The following is a 21,664-nucleotide window of genomic DNA, read 5'->3' as shown; positions in this document are numbered from 1 at the left end:
CTATGCTATCTCCCCACTAACCAAGATCAACCAGGGGACAAGGGGACTGTAGCACCAGTCGCTAGCATGGCCCCAGCTCATGGAAGGTTCTTAATGAATACTGGTTGAAAAAAGGAATTAAAATGTTAGTCTATAATGGAACATGTTTACACTCACACTTAAACTCAGCACTGTACCCACACACACACATGCACACGTGCGCGCGCACGCGCGCACACACACACACACACACACACACACACCCAGTGTGCTGCCCGCAGAAGTGTTTGATGCTGCGGAGGACAGCATGGGCTGCTCTTGCTGTGTAATGAGGGAACAGCAGTATGTCAAATGCTTAGAAGAGATCCTTTTGCTTTCTTTCCTCCGCTCAATTCTGCCGCTAGAGACCCTACTGTTGTATTCTGATTTCACCAACATGAAACTGCATTTGGGGGGAAAATCACCCATTCTCTTTATATTAGGAAAGTAAGAAGCAAACAGACTTCATTTTGGAATTTGGCCTTTCTTTTGGGAATTGGTATAAAAGACAATTCCTCCCTGGAGGCTTTGCTTTGGTTTTATGGGGTTTTTATATCTGCCCCCACCTTTCATCCCCCTTGAAAAGAGGCCCCTGAAGAGTTTGCTTGACTGGAACATCACAGACCAAAGTCTGAGAAGTGCTTCTATTTTACAGTGCTGCTGTTAGTAATGCCTCATATTTATATTATCTTTCATAGTTTTTCAAAGTCACTTAAAGGTATTGCCTCATTTGACCCTTCCATCAGACCTGGAAGGTCAACAGAGCACATGTCATTATCTCCATTTAACAGGTAAGAAAACTGAGAATTTAGAGGGTAAAGTGACCTGCTCAAGCTCACATGGGGTCAACAAAAATATCCCAAGTTGTTTGTCTGCTGCTCACATCAAGACTGATCCTTCCTTCCTTCCTTCCTTCCTTCCTTCCTTCCTTCCTTCCTTCCTCTCTCCCTGCCTTCCTTCCCTCCCTTCCCTCCCTCCCCTTCTTTTACCTTTCCCTTTTCCCCTTTTCTCCTTTTCTTTCTCCTTTTCTTCCCTTCCTCCCTCCCTCCCTCCCTTCCTTCCTTCCTTCCTTCCTTCCTTCCTTTCTTCCTTCCTTCCTTCCTTCCTTCCTTCCTTCCTTCCTTCCTTCCTTCCTTCCTTCCTTTTCTTCGTTCCTTCCTTCCTTTCTTCCTCACTGTGTCTCCCAGGCCGGAGTGCAGTGGCACAATCTTGGCTCATTGCAACCTCCACTTTCTGGTTCATGTGATTCTCCTGCCTCAGCCTCCCGAGTAGCTGGGATTACAGACACGCACCACCATGACTGGCTAATTTTTGTATTTTTAGCAGAGATGGGGCTTCGCCATGTTGGCTGGGTTGGTCTTGAACTCCTGGCCTCAGGTGATCCACCTGCCTCGACCTCCCAAAGTGCTGGGTTTACAGGCATGAGCCACTTGCCCAGCCTGAACCATTCTTGCTTTAGATAACCTGCTGCTTTGGGGTCTGAGAGATAAGCAGGAAGGCTGCCCTGTAGCAGTGGCATGGCCTACAAATGAGCCAGATGAAGGAGAAGAGAAATATAGGGAGGCTGTCGGGGACTCATTCTGATTAGGATTTCAGCCCTAGCTGCTGTTACAGGATGGAGAGATGAAACAGGGCTGAGAAAGACCCTCGGCCAGCATGGGGTCAGCTAGGGCAGGGGAAGCAATGGCATAGTCTCATGGAGTCACCTGTCTGACTTCCAGAGCAGGTACAGATTCATCCAGAGCAGGTACAGATTCATCCAGAGCAGGTACAGATTCACACAGAGCAGGTACAGATTCATCCAGAGCAGGTACAGATTCACACAGAGCAGGTACAGATTCATCCAGAGCAGGTACAGATTCATCCAGAGCAGGTACAGAGCCACACAGAGCAGGTACAGAGTCACACAGAGCAGGTACAGATTCATACTGCAGCCTACTATGCGTTTCAAGTGGGGCCACCTGCCTGCCTTACAGAGTCAGAAAAGCAAATTGAACCAGTTTTCTATTCCTCTCCAACAAGCCGCTGCTCTTCCCTAACAGTTTATCTGCACTTAAGACCCCTCAGCAGAATCCTGGACTGGAGAGCAAGTTCATCGGATTAGATGGGGTGTACCTTTCACCCAGTTCTAGCCTTGAGTGTCTGTGCTGAACTCCGGTAGCAGACACTTTTGTTTTGTTTTGTTTTGTTTTTGGATGGAGTCTCACTTTGTCTCCCAGGCTGGAATACAGTGGTGTGATCTCTGCTCACTGCAACCTCCACCTTCCAGGCTCAAGTCATTCTCCTGCCTCAGCCTCCCCAGTAGCTGGGACTACAGGTGCCCGCCACCATGCCCAGCTAATTTTTGTATTTTCAGTAGAGACAGGGTTTCACCATATTGGCCAGGCTGGTCTCAAACTCCTGACCTCAAATGACCCGCCTGCCGCGACTGGGATTACAAGCGTGAGCCACCACGCCCCGCTAGATACCTTTGCTTATTGGAGAAACTGGGAAGACGCGGAATGGGGGAAGGCAGGAGTTCAGCACCAAGGACAGCGACCCGCTGGTGGGAGGCGCTGCAAGCCGCGCGGCCGAACTCAGGACTGGGGGCTACGTGGAGGAGGCCTTGGTTCAGCTCTGCCCCATACCCCACGGGACACACATTTATCACCTGGAAACAGCGACCAGTGCTCAGGAAGGCTCATGCCACTGAAGATCTGCCTCCATTAAATCCAAAGCATGATGGCTTGTCGCTTGCTTTAATTCATTTCCCTGCCAACTCTTGATTTGAAGAGCTTTCTAAAGTTTTGTCCATCAAGAGGAAGAGATTTTCTTTTGGGGGTGGGTGAGACCTTGTTATGGAAGAGATCAGCGGCCAGTTCAGGCAGTGTGGTCTTCCACTTCGACTGTGATGTGTTTCTGTGTTGTTTGAAGTCTAGCTTGCCTTTCCTAGCACTCTCGGCCAGGGTCAGAGACTCCATGTGAGAGAAGATGGCCCCAGGGAATGTGCTTGGATTTGGGAATCTTCTCAGAGGCCGCGGTTTGACCTGGCACCAGTGGCTGGGGCCCATGAGCCACGCAGCATGCAGACAAAATCTGCCTCATGTGTCCTCGCTAAATCCACAGTGCTAGAAATGCATTTAAAGGCAATCCTGCCCGCCCACAGCAGATTTTCCATACCCTGGCAATTGGAGCATGTTAAGGACGAGACACAGCTGCCAGGTCTGATTTCTTAAATCAAGATTCGTTTTGTAGGGATAGCAGGAGGAAAAAATTAATGCACAACCTGGCAAGGTGAGGAAGCGAGGGAGGGATGCCCGCCACCTTGGCAGCTCTGTCCACTTCGGGTGGGAGCCAATTCCTTTCCAGCAAGTGCCTTCCAGCTCAGGGAAGGGGAGGGGCTTCCCACAGGCAGCCTGGGATGAGCAATGCCTGACTCAGGGTCTGAGTGCGGGTAAAGTCAGGTACTGATGGAAAGATCAGAAGTTGTTGGCTTACATTTTGTTTGATTTGTTTTTCTCCGAGTTTTCAGCCATTCTCACCACATCACACTTGGTTTCCTGCCCTGCCCCACTGTCAGCTCCCCCTGCTCCCTCAGCACCCTGGTTCCATCCCAGAAGGATGGATGAGCCAAGCTGGCCAGGCACAGCTTGAGGGTGGGATCTGGTACCTTCCCTTCCCTGGCTGCAAAGCATGGGGTGCATTTGAGGAAGGGTGAGAGCAGCACTGGGAGTGGGGACTGTGCAGTATGTTTGGGTCTGTCTGTGGCAGGGCATGGGGAAGGGCAGTTATTTGTAAATTATACTTAATTGATGAGACTTAAATAATAGATGAGCCAGCATCATTCCCAGTGGCCCAGCAGTACTGACGGCCACCTTCATTCTTCCATTTCCCAATTACAGCTGGGTGGGGCTGGGCCTGGGGGAGGGGTGTCAAGAAGGGGATAGAAGAGGGCAGGGGAGCAATGGGGTGAATTAGAGACTTTTGTTGCATTTAATATCAATTCATTTTGCAGGCTGCTGACACAGCCAGATTTCACAGCTCCGAATTTATGGGGCTCCCCAGTGCACAGATGCAAAAGGAAAATGTAAAAGAACTTTTAAAAAAATGACCTGCCATCTGCAAAAAATTAAAAGAAAATTTTAACTCCCACCCCACAAAAAGTCATAAACATACACACACATACACACACACACACACACACACACAATCTGATTTTGATTTCTTATGTGGTTGAGGGACTCATCTCATTACATAATAATCACATTGTTCGCCAGAGCTGGGCTGTGTTTTGTTGCTCTATGGGCCTACTTTGTTACCTCTGCATATAAAAATGACAAGTGTAGTGAGAACATCAGCAAAAGGGACACACTGAAGAACAGGCACAGTCCCGACTGGAGTAGGGTAGACCCCATCTAACCCCTCCCTGGGGAGCCAGGCTCCCAGGAAAATGCCCGATAGAAGAGTCCATACCTGGCCTCCAGCCTGGGAGGTTTGCTTCCTCCACACACACCAGCTGTAGACTCTCCCTGCTCCCTCCTCTCCCTCCTCCCCTTCCTCCTCTTCCTTTTTTCTTCTTTCTCCTCCTCCTCTGTCTTCTCCTCCTCTTGTCCTTTCTCCTTCTTTTCCTCCTCCTCTCCTTCTCCTCCTCTCCCTCCTCCTCTTTCTTTTCCTTCTCCCTACTTCTCCTCCTTTTCCTCCTCCCAGTCCTCCTCCCCCTCCTCCCGCTTCTCCTCCTTCCTCCTCCTCCTCTTCTTCTCCTCCTTTCCTTCCTCCTCATCCCCTCTCCCTCCTCCCCCTCCCTCCTCTCTTCTTCCTCCTCCTGTCTCCCCCTCCCTCTCCTCTTCCTCCTCCCCCTCACCCACTTCTTTCTCCTCCTGCCCCTCTTCTCCCCACCAGCTCTGACTTTTTTCTCCTGATCTTGGCCAGTGTCTTGCTCTGTGTTTATTCATTTTCTTAAAGTGACATCCAAGGCCCACTACCTGCCCCATCTGGAGCTTGGCAGAGCCTCCTCTTCTCTGAGCAGCCATGAGCTGGGGACTGGGGTCACATAAAAGCTGAATGAGAATGACTCCCAACAAACTGCTGACACCCTGGACTCCCATCTAGGGACTCAGTGAGTGCTCCTTCCATGGGCCCCTTGGGATCCAGCCTCCCAGGCAGGCTTATCTATGGCCAAGGTGCCCCTCATGTGAGCCAGCCCTGTGAAGGGCTGTGTGCCTTTGGGAAGCACCAAAGCTGGGGTGCTGCTGCATGTCCCAGGCCAGCCCCAAGGGGAACTAGTAGAGCAGGTGAGGTTCATCTCTCCCTGGTGACATGGATTCCTTGGGCCATCCCCCTGGTACCACTGAGACCCCTTCCAATCAGCAGTCCCAGGGTCCCAGGAGCAGGCTGGGCTCTGACCTCCAGGAGAAAGAAGCAAAGCTGATGTAGGACAGACACTGTAAATCTGGCCCAGTGCCTGCCACAAAGCAGGTGGCCACAGGCCAGGGCACAGTGTGCCTTTCTCAGTGACGTGGGGGTCAGGCCCAAGTCATGTTTATTCATAATAAACACAGCTGGCCACACTGACCAGTCCATAGGTCCCAGCCCACTTGGGGGTGGCCCTCAGGAAGTTATGCCCTTGGAATTGGGCCACAGGAGCGGATAGGGTGACTCAGGCACTGGGTGCTTCCCCACCTCACTCCAGCTACTCTTTAGAAATTGTTCTAGACAGTTGAGCAGAAAAGCCTATTTGTCTGACTATATTCAAGTGGTCAAATAAAAAAAAAAAGCCCATGAATTACAAACAAAGCATGTGTCTGGGAAGATGTAACGGGTATTAGTGTCCCATTCTGGAAGCTTTTCTCCTTGTGGAGAGTTTGCCATCAAGCAAATATAAAATGCATTCGGGTTAAGTCATTGGACTCAGCAGCATCTCAGAGCAAACAGCTAAAAGTAGATGTGAGCCAGCTTAGACCAAGCAAGTCCAGGAGCACTGGAAATGTCTTCTGGAAGTCAGAAAAGCATCTACAGCTACTTTGCAGCACCCCATCGAGTAACACCCCAGGGTAAAGGAGCTATGCCTGCATTTAATGGGCAGTTTATTAAACACCAAATAAGTGCCGGGCACTGTGAAGGCGTGGGTGGGGGACAAAGCTAAATCTTGGCTTTTAGCTGCTCGTTCCTGGTAGAGAAGAGACTGGAGGCATAGGCTGGCTTCATGATGGGTGAGCGCAGAAAGCAGAGAGGCGGCGCTGGGAGAGTTGGGGCTACCTTCTCCAGGAGAGGACACCTGGATTAAATATCAGAAGACAAGCAACTTTTGACTAACAAGGGCTTTCCAGGCCAGGATGCAGCATGACCAAGGGTGCAGCGGTCAGCAAGCCAATGCTTCACTTGATAGAGAGGGTCAGGAAGATTCTGCAGCCACCAGGTCACCAAACTTGGTGGAATGCAGCACACCAGGAGAACAGCAGGGCATTGCAGCCCCAGAACCTGCCGATAAAGCCATCTCAGGCCAGTGATGTGTCAGAAGGTTCCCCCTGAGATCCCAGGGTCGTCTCGCAGGCAGGGTCCAGCTGGAGAAGCTGGGGGCCCCACCTCTTGACACTGCCCCCACTTATATACCCTGAGTTTGAGGTGTCAGAGGTGGGGGCGTGGAGCCGGAGTGCAGTTTTTCAACCAATGAAGTGGAAGTGGGTGGAGGGCTGTGGTGTGGGCAACACTGCAACATGCCACTGCTGTTGGATGCGAGTGATGTTGACCTTGATGGCAGGACAAGACAGCAGCAAACAGACCGCGTTGGTGGCACGATCGATCAGGGCTGGGTGGTGGCACCAGACAGCGGCCTGCTGATGCAAGGCTGGGAGGTGGGAGGACGGGAGTCTGTAACTGGAGAGGTTTGTTTGGATTCAGCATTGCTGAAATCTTCCCTGGTGGCATATGCGGCTGGCCTCGGAAATATGGGAGGGACATGGGAAATGAACTCATAAATAAGAGGCCAGGTGCGGTATCTCGGTGCTGGCAAAACAGAGGCCAGAGAGGGCGGGATGTGGGGGCGGGTCCCATTCCTGAAAGGAAACCTGGCAAACCCTGTCCAGCACACCCAGACACAACCCTGGAGGGCATCGGGCTCTGTTAGGGGCTGAGTTTTGTGCCTTCAAAATTCCTACATTGAAGTCCTAACCACCGGTTCCTTAAAATGGGACTGTACAGGCAGCCGTCTGGATCTTAGAGTTCTGCATCCATGGCTTAAACCAACCACAGATCAAAAGTATTAGAAAAATAAATAAAAACAATGATACAACAATACAAATAACAGAAGTGAAAAAATACAGTGTAATTGCTACTTTCATGGCATCTACATTGTATGAGGCCTTGTGCCTCACCTAGAGGTGGTCTCTGGGGTACCGGAGGAAGCACGTGGGTTACACGCAGAGGCCACGCCATTTCATACTGGGTGTACGGGAGGATGCACGGGGGTGACATGCAGAGGCCATGCCATTTCATACCAGGGGCTTGAGCATCATCGGATGTAGGGTTTCTGGAACTGACCCCCTGAGGATACCAAAGGACAACTGTATTTAGAGATATGGACTTCGAAGGGGTAATTTGGCTAAACTGAGTTAATTAGGGTGAGTCCTAATCCAAATGACTGGTCTCTGGAAGAGGAGATTAGGACGGATGCAGACAGAGGCATGGTCACATGAGGACACGGAGAAGACGGCATCTACATGCCAAGGGGAACGGCCATGTGCCCGCCTCCATGTGCCCAGCATCTCTGTTTAGCCAGCTCCTTAATACTCCACATGGGCTTTCCTTGATTAGGCCTCCAAAGGAATCTGCCGACATCTTTTTTTTTTTTTTTCTGAGACAGAGTCTCACTCTGTGGCCCAGGCTGGAGTGCAGTGGCATGATCTGGGCTCACTGCAACCTCCGCCTCCCAGGTTCCAGAAATTCTCCCTGCCTCAGCCTCCCGAGTGGCTGGGCTTACAGGAACCTGCCAGCACACCTGGCTAACTTTTGTATTTTTGGTAGAGAAAATGTTTTGCCATGTTGGCCTGGCTGGTCTCAAACTCCTGACCTCCAGTGATCTGCCCACTTGTCCTCCAAAAGTGCTGGGATTACAGGTGTGAGCCACTGTGCCCGGTTCCTGCCAACACCTTGATCTTGGACTTCCAGCCTCTGGAGCCACGAGAGAAGAAATTTCCATTGCCGGGGCCACCCTGTGTGTGCTGTGTTGTTGCAGCCCCCGGAAATTGATATGGGTCCCAAGCATTCAATATTGCCCTGAGAAATACCCAGAATCCAGTGGAGATGGGAAGAATCAGAAAGGAAAGTAGGTGATTCTATCCGAAGTGAGGAGATGTGATCCTGCTAATTTGAGCCCTGATTAAAAAAAAAAAAAAAAAAAATCTTTGATTTCTTAATAAAAAGGAAATAGAGAAATAGACTTTGGGAGAAAACCGTGGAGGAGGGGAGAATCTGTGTGGGTTAAATAAGCTTAACCGTGAACAGCAGAAAGACCTACCAGACAGTCAGTGACAGAACCAGGAGGCCAGGGCAACGTGGACTGGCGTGTTCTACCAGAGCTGATGGAGAGACCATTTTGGATAAAGACGATATTGCTGTGACTATTATTATTATGGTTGTTTTGCCTGATGTGATGAATGCCTGGACTGGCGTGTTCTACCAGAGCTGATGGAGAGACCATTTTGGATAAAGACGATATTGCTGTGACTATTATTATTATTGGTTGTTTTGCCTGATGTGATGAATGCCTCAGGGGATCTAGTTTCCAAGCTGACGTTTCAAGACTCTGGGGGACACCCAGACGTGACCCTGTGCCTCTGCACCGGAGACCTTGGTGAGGCACCCGGGGCTGCATGTGTATTTTAAGTTTCTAGAAGAGATGAATGGGTCTTGGGAGAAAATGGACATTGCAGTGCTTCCTTTTCAGAAAATTCTTCCTGAGGTGGCCACAAAGCTTTTATAAACAAAGTCCCAAACAGGGGAGGCATAGCTACCAGGGCTGATGCAGGGCCCTGACTCCGGCCTTGACTTTGGGAGAACATACCCCTTTTCCTCACCATCACCTCTTGAAAAATCGCGGGCCACCAGATCACCCCTTCCCAGTCCCCGCACTACGTTCGTTTTAACATACGTAGGCCCCAGGGAGGGGCCTCTGGCTAGGAGATGCTCCCTCTGCTGGGATGGACCTGGGAGAGCCTCAGAGGCCACTCTCTGGGTCCCAGCCTATGTAATGTATGGGACTTTCTTGGTCCCAGCCCATTATGTCAAGAAGGACTTTGTACATGTGGACCAAGCCCTTCAATTAGGCCCAGCCCTCGGGGCCGTGAGTTGTCCATCTGGGCCACACCTGGACTTGGAACCCCTCTGGTTGAGTGGCTAATAGAAGACAAAGTCTCCCAGAGTGATAAGCCTTGTGTAGCACCAGGGGGAACATTGCCTCGGTGGCATGTGTGTTTTCAAGACTGAGACCACAGAGGTGTACTCCGAACAGTCTGGCACTCAGGGTCGCCTTGACAAGGCTCTGGCCCTGCTCATCTAAAGGCCATCTGCAGGCCAGTCTCACAGGCTCTGCCTTTATGTGTGAGAAAGCAGGGGAGGAGAACCTCGCTGCAAGGCGAGTTTCCAAATCAGTCCATCTTCCATCCCACAGTGTCAAGACAGTCATGAAAATCCAGACCCACCTGCAGCAGCACTACTCCCAGCGGCCAAAGGGGGCAGCAGCCCAGGTGTCCATCAAGGGATGGACAGAGAAGCAGAATGTGGTTCCCCCACCCATACATTGGAACCTACGGGGCCTTAAAAAGGAAGGAATCCTGACACAGGCCACAACGTGGATGAGCCCCGAAGATGTTGTGCTGAGTGAAATAAGCCAGACTCAAAGGGACAAATACTGTGTGATCCCACTCACGTGAGGTCCCTAGAGTCATCCCATTCACAGAGATGGAATGCGGGATGGAGATTGCTAGGGACTGGGGGAGCGGGGTGGTTTCTAAATTGGGGGGTATTATTTAATGGGAACAGAGTTTCAGCTTTGCAAGATGAAGAGTTCAGGAGATCGGATGGTGGTGATCTTTGCACAACAACGTAAATGCACTTATACCACTGAACTAAAGATGGTCAAGACATCAGCTTTTGCTCTGTGTATTCTAACATAATTAAAAACAAGTGTGAACAAACATGGGCACCCACTGAGCTCTCACTGCGTGCTGGGCACTGTGCCGATTCCTTCCCACACAATAAACAAATACCTCTCCCCTTCCATCAACAGCTCTTCAAGAGACACGTTACTGTCCCATTTCATGGATAAGAAACCAAGGCCTAGAGGTTAAGTACATGATCCAGGATCACTCACTAATAAGACGGAGCCAGGGTTCCACCCAGGGTGCGGTGGCTCATGCCTGTAATCTCAGCACTTTGGGAGGCCGAGGCAGGTGGATCACCTGAGGTCAGGAACTTGAGACCAGCTTGGCCAACATGGTGAAACCCCTTCTCTACTAAAAACACAAAAAATTGGCCGGGCGTGGTAGCAGGCGCCTGTAATCCCAGCTACTTGGGAGGCTGAGGCAGGAGAATCGCTTGAACCTGAGATCACACCATTGCACTCCAGCCTGGGCAACAAGAGCAAAACTCCATCTCAAAAAACAAAACAAAAAAAAGAAATAAAATAGATGATGAAAGAAATGAGTGGGTGAATGAATGAATGATACCAAGTGTCAGGCTTTATATACCATTGAACTTGCCTTGGTTTGCAAAGGTTTTTTTTTTTTGTTTGTTTGGCTTTTTTTTTTTTTTTTTGAGACAGAGTCTTGCTCTGTTGCCCAGGCTGGAGTGCAGTGGCCGGATCTCGGCTCACTGCAAGCTCCGCCTCCCGGGTTTACGCCATTCTCCTGCCTCAGCCTCCCGAGTAGCTGGGACTACAGGCGCCCGCCACCTCGCCCGGCTAGCTTTCTGTATTTTTTTTTTTTTTTTTTTTTTTTTAGTGAGATGGGGTTTCACTGTGTTAGCCAGGATGGTCTTGATCTCCTGACCTTGTGATCTGCCTGTCTCGGCCTCCCAAAGTGCTGGGATTACGGGCTTAAGCCACTGCACCTGGCCAAGTTTGCAAAGGTTTTGACTGGTGGTAGTTGGGATGCCTTTTAAAACAAAACAATATTTAAAATAGTCCCAAGTAAGGGGCTTGACTTTGGAGTGATGGAAATGTTTTGGAATGAGACAGAGGTGGTGAATGTACTCAATACCCCTGAGTTGTTCACTTTAAAAGGTCCATTTTGACTGGGCACGGAGGTTTACGCCTGTAATCCCAGCACTTTGGGTAGCTAAGGCCGGAGGATTTCTTGAGCCCAGGAGTTTGAGGCCAGCTTGGGCAACATAGTGAGACCCCATCTCTACAAAAAAAGATATTTAAAAATGAGCTGGTTTTGATGGTGTGCATCTGTGGCCCCAGCTACTTGGGAGGCTGAGGTAGGAGGATCGCTTGGGCCTGGGGCTAGAGGCTATAGTAAGCTGTAATCACACTACTGTACTCCAGCCTGTGTGACAGAATGAGACCTTGTCTCAAATATAATAGTCCATTTATGCTACTCTTTTTAATTCACCAAATTATTTTAGAAATATATATACCTGAAATTGAATAGAAATATACCAGAAATATGTTTACTGCTTATGTGGTATATGGTTGCATAAATATACACACAAACGCTTCGCCTGTGGGCAGCATCCTCTGAGTGGTCTTGGGGAAGTGGGGGTCTCAGGGGTCTTCAGCTGGACTTGTTAGGGCAAAGATGCTCACCACCTTGTGCCCCCTCAGGTGCTGAGCCCGGAGACTCTAACCTGCAGGCCAGGGATCTGGGTTTCTTTTCAACCTGATTTTATTAAAAGTCCCCTGAGCATTTTCTCTTCTGATGTTTGTCTGCCTCCTGAAATAATGAGTCACATGGGCTGGAGGCACTGACCTGCCCAGACTCATCAACATCTATTTCCCTTTATCTTTTAGAGAGAAATGATAGTTTCTTCCCCAAGAATAGTGGCTAGGGGCAGACCATCTGATAAATAGATATGATTAATAATGAATTAATTAACATCACCTTTCAGCTGACAATGAAGAGAAGCTTCCACACACTAGGTGCACGTACGTGTGTGTATGCACCTGTGTGTGCGGCACACAGCGTGCACGTGTTTGTATGCATGTGTGCATGTCGGCCTGTGTGTGTGTGTGTGTGTGTGTGTGTGTGTGTACTTGGCCACACATGCATCTGGAGGACCTGGGAAGGATCTCCACGAGGGAAGGAACGTGAAGTCAGATGCACCACCCACTACACAGCTGCCTGCGACTTGGGGTTTTATCCATTATACGAAGTTTTAACGCCCCAGGGAGCCCATTTCTCAAAGAAGCTCTTTGGAGTATATGTTTGCAGACTCCTTTATAATGTGAATAATCATTTTCTAATTCCTGTTTGGAAAATTAATCTTCTCGTTTCTTAGAGTGTAGCATAGCGTTTTGGAAATAGGGTTGGTGGCTAATGCCTGTCTCAGTATTTGCAAACAGGCTTGAGGGACTGGTTATGGTTTTTCTATGCAATGGAATGATATTCAATCATGAAGAATGAGGTTAATAGCAACCTAGAAATATGTTCCTGAGAATACTGTCTAGCAACAACAGGTTACAAAACAAAATATATATGTATATACATATACACGTAAATATATGTATATATGTACATATATTTGTATATAATATAAATATATATACATAGGTACCTATATATTTTGATATATATGTGTATATATATAAATATATATAGCATGATCCTGTTTTTACAGAAGGATTTTCATACTCTTTTGGGTTAAAAATTATTGCTAGAAGATCACACACACATCACACATGCACCGAGGTGTGAGCTATGGTTATTTCTGACAGATTGTTGCTTCTTTGTTTTTCTTGTCTGTATTTTCCAGAAAAACATCTATTTCTTGTGTAATAATAAAAATATACTGACCTGACTTTAATTGAAAAAGAAAATTATTGATCTTGCTGAAGGTCCCCAGACCCTCCTAACCCCAGGGGAGGGAAGATGATGGGATTAGAATAAGAGGATGGAAGTCAAACCCGGGGTCCCTGTTCTTGGTTCCAACTCTAAGATTCTCGGAAGGTGCTGGTGGCTGTTGGGTTACATGAGGGAGAGCTGGCCGTGAAACGGGCACCGTGTTCTCGAGGCAGAGTCTTGCTTACCCCTGCTTGTGTCTGCGGGAGAACCAAATCCCTCACCTCCTTCACTTGCCTCCTCCCTCCACCGTGTCTCACACTGGAGCACTCCATCATTTTCCACGGACGCCATCCTGAGCCCCGTGCTTAGAGGGCTGGGTGGACTCCGCTGTGGCCCTGCTCTCAGAGGATGCTGTTTCAGCAGGGGTGGGGGGGCTGCCGCCTGGCCAGGGCAGGAAGCACAGCTCTGGCTATTTTTAATCAATCATCAACCCCTACGATGGTGGCCCCCAGTGGCTCAGTTCCTGAAGATCAGGCAGATGAAGCAGAGCCAGTAAAGGGTTCTTGCCTGTGTGGTGGGGAAAGGGAGAGGTGGGGGCAGAGGGCTTGGAACCCTGCGACCAGCCAAGCCCTGCCATCGTAGCTATTACTGGGATGAAGGGATCAGTTTCGTCCTGCCTTTCAATCATTATGTTTTTCTTTTCTACCCACCCAACTTCCCAAAACAGAATCAGATGAGAAACCCTAAAAGGGTCCACCCTAAAAATAATCAGAAAATAAAAAACCCTAAAAATAATCAGAAAAATCGAGACGACGCACAGCCATCCCAACGGGGCTTGGTGTTTGGTTTCAGAGCCCCGTGTTTCCACCTACATTTCCCAAGACAGGGCAGAGCCCCGCCCCCCTTGTCTGCCTCCTCTGGACAGACAGACGTGAAATGCGCTCGGCTGCCCCCTCCAGCGAGCCCCCGAACAGGGGAGAAAGACTTTGGGGAAGTCATGGTCACATCTTTCTGCCTCTCCCTTGGCCCTTTGTCTTCCTCCCATACAGCCTGTGTGGGCGGGGGCGGGGGCTGGACCAGCTGCACAGCTCTGAGCTGAACAAACTCCTGAAAGGGCAGGGAGCCTCCACTGGGCCATTTTTCAGATTTTAATTCCATTGAATGAAACTTAAAAAGGCCTTTTCGTTTGCTCAGCCTGAATTCCCTCTGCCGTGGGCAGCCAGCCTCCCTCCAAGGAAAGCAGAACAACCAGCTGAGAGTGCACAACCTGGCTAACCATCCAGGGCTGACCTACCGTAGCCTCTAGCGTCCAGCCCTGAGCAGCGGTTGTGCGAGCCAGTGACTGGAGGCTGCCCAAACTCTGCCATCACTGGCCGCCGTGCTAGAGCTCAGCTAGGGTCGAGTTTCACAAAAGCCGCAGCATCCACAGTCTGACTTCATGTCCAGCGGGTGAAAGCCAGAAAACATAGACGAAATCTAGCCAACAGGGCCCCATGCTCCACAGAAAACATCCTGACCTGAGGCCTACAGGCAGCGGCTGCTGCGGCCAGATAACCCCAGCCTGAGCCTCAGCTCGGCCAGTCCCCAGCTGGGTGGCCGTGACCTCCCTGAGTCCTGCTAAGAGCACCCACGCACGGCAACGGCGGAAAGTAAATGAGACGGGGCTGTGAGACATTTCCGCAACCCAAGCCACTCAACAATGCTAGCTGACAATGCGCCAGGCCAGGGCGCCTCACACATCCATGCAGAATGCCAGCCACGGCCCGCACGCGTGTGACTCTCTTGGAATTCAGCTAATCAGGTGCAATGGAGCCTGCTGCCAGCCCAGCCTGGCACACCTGCCCTTGGAAGCGCCCCTCCCCTCCCTGCTTTGTTCCTGGGGCTCCCTTGCCTTACTGTTTCCAACTCAGGTTAACAATTCCTGCCGCAGCCTCCAGGCCTGGGAGAGGATGAGGGTGGGGTCTTCCTCGGGGGCCATCCCAAGGTCACTTCCTCCCTTTCCCTTCCACGCTGCTGAGTTGGCAGAAGGACGTGAGAGGGTGCAGGCAAGAAGGAAGGTGCCAGAAGGTCCAGAGTGCCCTCCCTGCCTCCCTCTCTCTGCTGCCCAGATGCCAACAGCCCCACCTGAGCCAACCTCCTCGGCCTCCCGTGCCGGGTGCCCTCCTCTACCCCCAGTTTGACAGCACCTAGGAGAGCTTTGCCATGCCCGGTGCTCAGACCTGCCAGCCTGGGCGTTGGGCCTCTGTCAGGGGGAAGATGAGAGGCTGGGGGAAAAGGGAACCCCTCTCCTGGTCTGGGGCCCGACATCCACGACTCTTGGAGAGTCTGGGAGAGTCTGGCCCCAGGCTCTCTGAGGGAGTTTTCTTTGATATTTATTAACCCACTTTCTCTCCTGGCACTCGGAGCAAGGAGAGAACCTCAGCCAAGGCTATTAATAGGCTAAGGCCATCCCTGGGGAGAAGAATGAGCTCATACCTACAGCACAGGTGCCAAGTATAATAAAGGTTTCCGACTCAGGCCTAAATATAGGCTGCGGCCACCTCGGGGCGCAGAAGGAGGGCCTCGCGTGAGCTGTGCGTGTCCGCCCTGTTGCCATCCAGCTGGCCACTTGGGCAAAGCTTTTTGACACCTGTGCCCAGGACAAGCTCTACCAGGAGAAGATCTTGCGGTCACGCAGTCCTGTTCTATCCTAGGTCAGCCCCAGTGGGAGCCACCCAGGAGGCGGGGGAGGTGAAATGACATGCAATATAAATGACTCCTGTAAACAGAGAGTTTAATAAAAAGGCAGTGAGGGAATTTATGGGCAACCCAAGGATAATTAAAATTATTTATCTACTTACCTCCCTTGCTGGCTGATCAGTCTATTAATTATCTATTATACACTCACTGATTTGCATTTTAGTGAGGGGACTAGAGAAGGGCAGGTGAAAAGCACAGAGGAGTTGGGGAACCCCATGGTGGGGATCCTCCTCTCTGCAGACCAAAGCTCCCCCTGCAGACACCCTCACTCATCGCCCCTCACGGCGGTGGGCCGCCCCGAGGCCTGGGAGAAGCCCCCATCTGAGAACCAGCTCGGGGGGAGCAGACAGCACTGCGTAGAGAGGTTCATACCTGTTTGCAGAGGGCTGACTCCAGGAGCAGGTTCCCAGACGGAGGGGCTGCAGACCAGCTCTGGGAAAATGGTGGCAGAATTTCCTCTGGCTGTTCTGACTTCACGCTGCATTTTAAAAAGAAAACAAGAGAACAAAACGATTTTCAATCTCTGAATATCTGGAGTGCATCAGACGCACGCTCTCCCGCACTCTTGATTGAAAATATTACAGGACAGAGTGTCACGGGAACTATGTCTTTTGAACGATACAAACAGGAGTGCGTTAGGCTGGGAGAAGCTGCAAGAAGGTGTCCTTGTCTACCTCCTCACGGGTAGAAGATGCTTCCAGCTCTGCAGCCCCGGATATCGCAGGTGAGACTCACGGTATCAAAACCGAAGCTGGGGCCAGAGGGGAGAGTGCCAGCAGGTCATGGGGTCAGGCTGGAGGTTGGACTGATGGGGGAATGGCCCAATCGCCTGTCCCCAAGGTGGGTCCCCGGTCTCTCTCACACCGGCAGAGCCTCCTTGGGGATGAATCCTCAGCACCAGCCCCATTACCAGGCCCAGCTCCCGAGTGCTGGGCTGCATCCTAGAGGAAATTGTAACAGCCGGCGTGGGTTGAGCAGCCCCCGTGGTTTGCACTTGTGGCCTAGCTAGGTCCTCAATGGGAAGCAAGGCTGTTTTCTCATCAGATCCCATCAGGGTCACGAGCAGCCGTGAATTCTCCTTCTCGGTCTTAGGCTTCTCTGGGGTTGACAGTGTGAAGGCCTCTGGCCACCAGGCCTCCCTGCTAGACACTGGGTGGAGGCAATGTCAACAGGGCACCTGGCTTCTGCCTGTTAGCGGCTCACCCTGCTGATCTGTGTTGGCTGTGAGCAGGGACTGAGTTCCTCAAAGGCCGCATGTGATGGTATTTGAAGGTGGGGCCTTGGGAGGTCATAAAGTCATGAGGGTGGGGCTCTCTGAATGGGATGAGCGCCCTCATAAGAGTGTCTGTCTCCCTCTCTCTCCTCTCTCTCCACCTACTCCCCCAATCCCCCGGTGACAATACACCAGATCTGCTGGCACCTGGATCTCGGATTTCCCAGTCTCCACAACCGTAAGAAGTAAATGTTTGTTGGACCAGACGCGGTGGCTCATGCCTGGAATCCCAGCACTTTGGGTAGCCGAGGCGGGGGGATCACTTGAGGCCAGGAGTTTGAGACCAGTCTGGCCAACACGGTGAAACCCCATCTTTACTAAAAATACAAAAGTTAGCCGAGTGTGGTGAGTCCCAGCTACTAGGGAGGCTGAGACAAGAGAATCGCTTAAACCTGGGAGGCAGAGATTACAGTGAGCTGAGATCACACCACTGCGCTCCAGTCTGGACAACAGAGCAAGACTCTGTCTCAAAAAATAAAATAAAATAAAATAAAATAAAAGTTTATTGTTTAAGCCACCCAGTCTATGACATCTTGTTAGAGCAACCCCAGCCCGCTAAAACAGAGCCTCACGTGGCTTGTGTTCCTCAGAGCACCTGAGAGTGGATTTTGCACAGGAAGGAGGAAGGAAGACAGGGCAGGAAGGGGGTGTCACATGATCGGGGTCTCCACTGAAACTTTGGACTCTTCCTCCCTCCACCTCTCCTGAGACTTCCTCTCCCACACCGTGGCTCTGGCCCTGTGGGCACCGCCCCATCCCCTGCATACGCCCCACCCTCCCACTCCCAACGCTGCTTCTCACTCCTGCTCCTTGCTCCCTCTGCCCCACCCATGGGGGCCTTCTGGTTGGATTTGACCTCAGGGTCCTTGCACATGTTGTCCCCTCCTCCAGGTGTTGCGTGACACCTGCTTGTCTAGGCCTCCCCTCGGAGAAGCCCCCAGCCGTTGTATTGGAAGCCCCCGCCCCATCCCTGCCGCTTCTGCTCAGGACCTGTCGCATCATAATATGGTTTGGCTCTGTGTTCCCACCCAAATCTCATCTGGAATTGTGATCCCCACGTGTTGAGGGAGGGACCTGGTGGGAGGTGACTGGATTATGGGGATGGTTTCCCTCATGCTGTTCTTGTGATGGTGAGTTCTCGTGAGATCTGATGGTTTAAAAGTAGTTGGCAGTTCCCCCCTCGCTCTCATCTCCTGCCACCATGTAAGACGCACCTCGCTTCCCCTTCACTTTCAGCCATGATGTACGTTTCCTGAGGCCTCCCCAGACATGAGGAACGGTGAGTCAATGAAAGCTCTTTGCTTTATAAATTACCCAGTCTCAGGTAATTCTTCATACCCCACAGTCATAAAGTAGTGTTGTCATTGTCTTCATTTGTGCACAAGGCCCTAAAATGGAAGTTTCCCAAGGACACGTGGAGCTGCCGCGTGGTCTCTGTACCGGAGTAGGCCCTGGCAAGCCGCAGATGCTCAGGGAATGAGGAACGAGGGATAAACGTGTGAATGCACGGCTACCCCGGACATGGTATTCCAACTCCTATTCGCACTCCCTACCAGTAGCATGGCCTCCTTATCATACATTCCCCACCCTGTCCCTAGAGTAGATTTTTAAAGCACAAAGTTGTTTAAAATCCCTTGAAGCTCCCTTCAAGGCCTGGGGGTTAAGTCCAGATTCCTGAGCCTGGGGGTCCAGGCCCTTCACAGTCAGTTTTACCTCCTTCCCAGGGTCCTCTCCCCATGACCTGTGCACACTTCAGCCCTGCCAGCCCGCCCAGGCCAGGGCGAGACCTCCTCTGTGTCCCTAGAGCAATCTGTCACCAAGCTCAAGGCTCCTGTAGAGTTTTTTCTGCACTCCTCCGAGCACAGGCTCCCATGGGCCCCTCCCACCCCTGTCTCTCTTTTCTCTCCTACCCACCCCCTAGCTCTGTCCTGCTTCCAGGACAGTCAGCAGCGGCTGTCCATTTCCCCACTGCCAAGGGCCCTGTCCTGTCAGGGAGGTGGAGCTCCTGCAGGCTTACAGAGGAGAAGGACCTCCGCCCTCCTCCTGCATTCCCCAGCCTCTGTCCGGGCCTTTCTGTGGAGGGAGCACGGCTCCATTTCTCACCGGTAGCAGACAAGTCACCCCTCAGCGCTGCCTCAGCATTAAACATCTAATGCAAGTCAGGAGCCCATTTTCCATAACACACAGAAACATTGCTGTTTCCAGGAGTTTACTGCCCTCTAGGCCCATCCATTGAACCCTGGTCATCAGCTCTTGGGGTCTTGGGGCATTTGATGGTCAGTGTTATGCATCCACTTGGCCAGGCTCTCGTCCCCTGGGATTCAGTCCAGCACAAACCTAGGTGTTGCTGGGGTGGTACTTGGTAACTGTGGCTAATGCCTAAAGTCAGTTGATTTCAGCACAGGATATGGCCTTTCTTAATGTGGGCAGCTTCATCCAGTCAGTCGAAAGGCCTTAACAGCAAAAACTAAGGTTATCTGGGGAAAAACATGCTGCCTCAAGACTGCGACACCAGCCGGGCACGGTGGGTCACGCCTGTAATCCCAGCACTTTGGGAGGTTGAGGCAGGTGGATCACCTGAAGTCAGGAGTTTGAGACCAGCCTGACCAATATGGTGAAACCCCGTCTGTACTAAAAATACCAAAATTAGCCAGGCATGGTGGTGGGCACCTGTAGTCCCAGCTACTCAGGAGGCTGAGGCAGGAGACTCACTTGAACCAAGGAGGCAGAGGTTGCAGTGAGCCGAGATCGCACCAATGCACTCCAGCCTGGGTAAGAAGAGCAAGATGCCATCTCAAAAGAAAAAAAAAAAAAAAAAAAAAGACTGAAGCACCAATTCCTGCCTGAGGTTCCAGCCTGTCCACCTATCCTACAGAGTTCAGATTCGGCAGCCTTCACAACAACATGACCTAATTCCTGAAAATCTGTCTGTCCTATCTATCTATCTATCTATCTATCTATCTATCTATCTATCTATCTATCTATCTATCTATCTATCTGATCTATCTAATCTATCTACCTACCTACTTACCTACCTACCTATCTAGGGCCTCTGGGATCTCTCCCAGATTGGGTTCCTGGAGCTGACCCTGTCCATCAACAGAACCAGACATCCCACCTCCCCATGTTCTGCCCAGCATGCAGTCTTGGCTGGTGGAATATGAAGCTGTGCCCCATGATGGCAGAAACAGGGAAGGGGAAGGAGGCAGCCCGAGGCCTCCTGTCTGCTTGGGGGCAAGGACTGCACTTTCACGAACCTGGAACAAACTGTCCCTCCTGAACCTAGGTAAAGTCAGGCACAGCTGTGATGAGGACAACCCAGGTGCCAGCTTCACTCGGACCTGAAAATCCCTCCCCGTCAGAGCTGACATTTCAGGACAGGTGTCTCCCCTCTCCCTTCTCCTCCTCCTTCCTGACTATCGCTTCCCAATTCTGATGATGTATCAATAACTGCAAAGCAAAATGCCACAGTTAGCAGCGCTACTGTACTGTAACTAATTGTTTTCTGAATCGATTCTCAGGGTTGTGTGTGCACAGCGAGGTGGGGCTGCCTCTCCAAAGCCGCTGCAGCCTCCAGGAATTAGGCACACCAGGAGAAGTTTCAGGAGACAAAGAAGAGGGCTGGGAAGAAAAGGGGAGCAGGCAGGGGGAGAGACAAGGAAAATAGCAGATTTTTTTAAAAAGAGGGCGAGGGGAGATTCTCAATGAGACACAGCCGGCGGCAGCAAGCCACAGCCTGACCCGCCTTTCTAGGGTGCAACAGAGATGAGGAAGGGGCTGTGGCCTGAGCCCTTTTGATGGGATCAGGTGTGGTAGGCAGGAGGCAGCCACCAGATGCATTGCGAGGGCAGGAGCATGAGTCTGCTGGGCTCTGTCCTGTGCTCTTAGAATGTCTGAGTGAGGATACTAGGCCAGACCAGACCAGGGTCCCCAAAGTGGGGGCAGGTGGTGGGGCTGGCTGTCAGGTGACAGGTACCTTCCTGGGATGGGGACACAGGGGAGAAGGCAGACTGCTGTACACCCACCTGTTCGAAGCAGCAAGAAAGACTCAGGCCCAGGAAACCCTCCAGCTCCTTCATGCATATAAAAAGACCTCAGGGGTCTCCAGAGCTCATGCACTTAAGATTTTATTGGCTTAATAAACTATGCTGCTGCTGCCCGCGGGTCTTCCTTGGCCTGAGCACATGTGAGGATGGAGGGGCAGCTCTCTGCGGCTGCTGTAGTCTCCTCGAGGGGGAGAGAGCTGGTGGGAGTGGGAGAGAAAGGACAGGCAGCTTAGACAGAGCTGCAGGGCCACACTGGGACCCAGGGAAGCCCTTTCTACAGCATAACTCATTAACCCTTCCAGTGACCCTAGGAGGAAGCTGAGATGTAGGATGCTGGGAGAGCCACTCCAAGGCACACGGCCTGCATGCTGGCAGAGCTGCGACCCAAACCCAGGGAATCTGGCTAGAGAGCCCAGCGTGGCACCTCCACATTGCTCTCGCTCTCACTAAGGTCAGCCAGCTGCAGACTCAGTTTCCCCATCTGCAATGTGAACTCTTTCATAGCTGGCCCCCTTTGCTTCTAGCACTTCCCAGGCTCTTGCATACCCCAGTGGGCTGAGAATTATCAAAGGGGTAGGGCAGACAGGGCTGGGGGAGGCCTGACCTGACTC

At 51.4% G+C, this 21,664-nt stretch overlaps 1 protein-coding gene across 16 annotated transcripts in view; it reads right to left on the bottom strand.

The window, feature by feature from the left end:
- Positions 1 to 21,664, bottom strand: part of RBFOX3 (RNA binding fox-1 homolog 3) — a 524,709-nt gene that overhangs the window by 202,504 nt on the left and 300,541 nt on the right. For 15 of the 16 annotated variants that reach the window (XM_050764334.1, XM_050764336.1, XM_050764338.1 and 12 more), the window contains one exon: positions 16,107 to 16,212. The exons of the other annotated variant lie outside the window; for it this stretch is intronic. Coding sequence is in view for 9 of the 15 variants with exons in the window: in XM_050764327.1 (XP_050620284.1) it covers positions 16,107 to 16,212 (106 nt within the window). In the remaining 6 variants the exon portion in view is untranslated. The remainder of the gene's footprint in view (positions 1 to 16,106; positions 16,213 to 21,664) is intronic. 16 annotated transcript variants of the gene reach the window in all.

The sequence above is a fragment of the Macaca thibetana genome, chromosome 16 (assembly GCF_024542745.1).
Source record: "Macaca thibetana thibetana isolate TM-01 chromosome 16, ASM2454274v1, whole genome shotgun sequence".
NCBI classification, from domain to species: domain Eukaryota; kingdom Metazoa; phylum Chordata; class Mammalia; order Primates; family Cercopithecidae; genus Macaca; species Macaca thibetana.
This window is presented reverse-complemented; position numbering and strand designations above follow the sequence as displayed.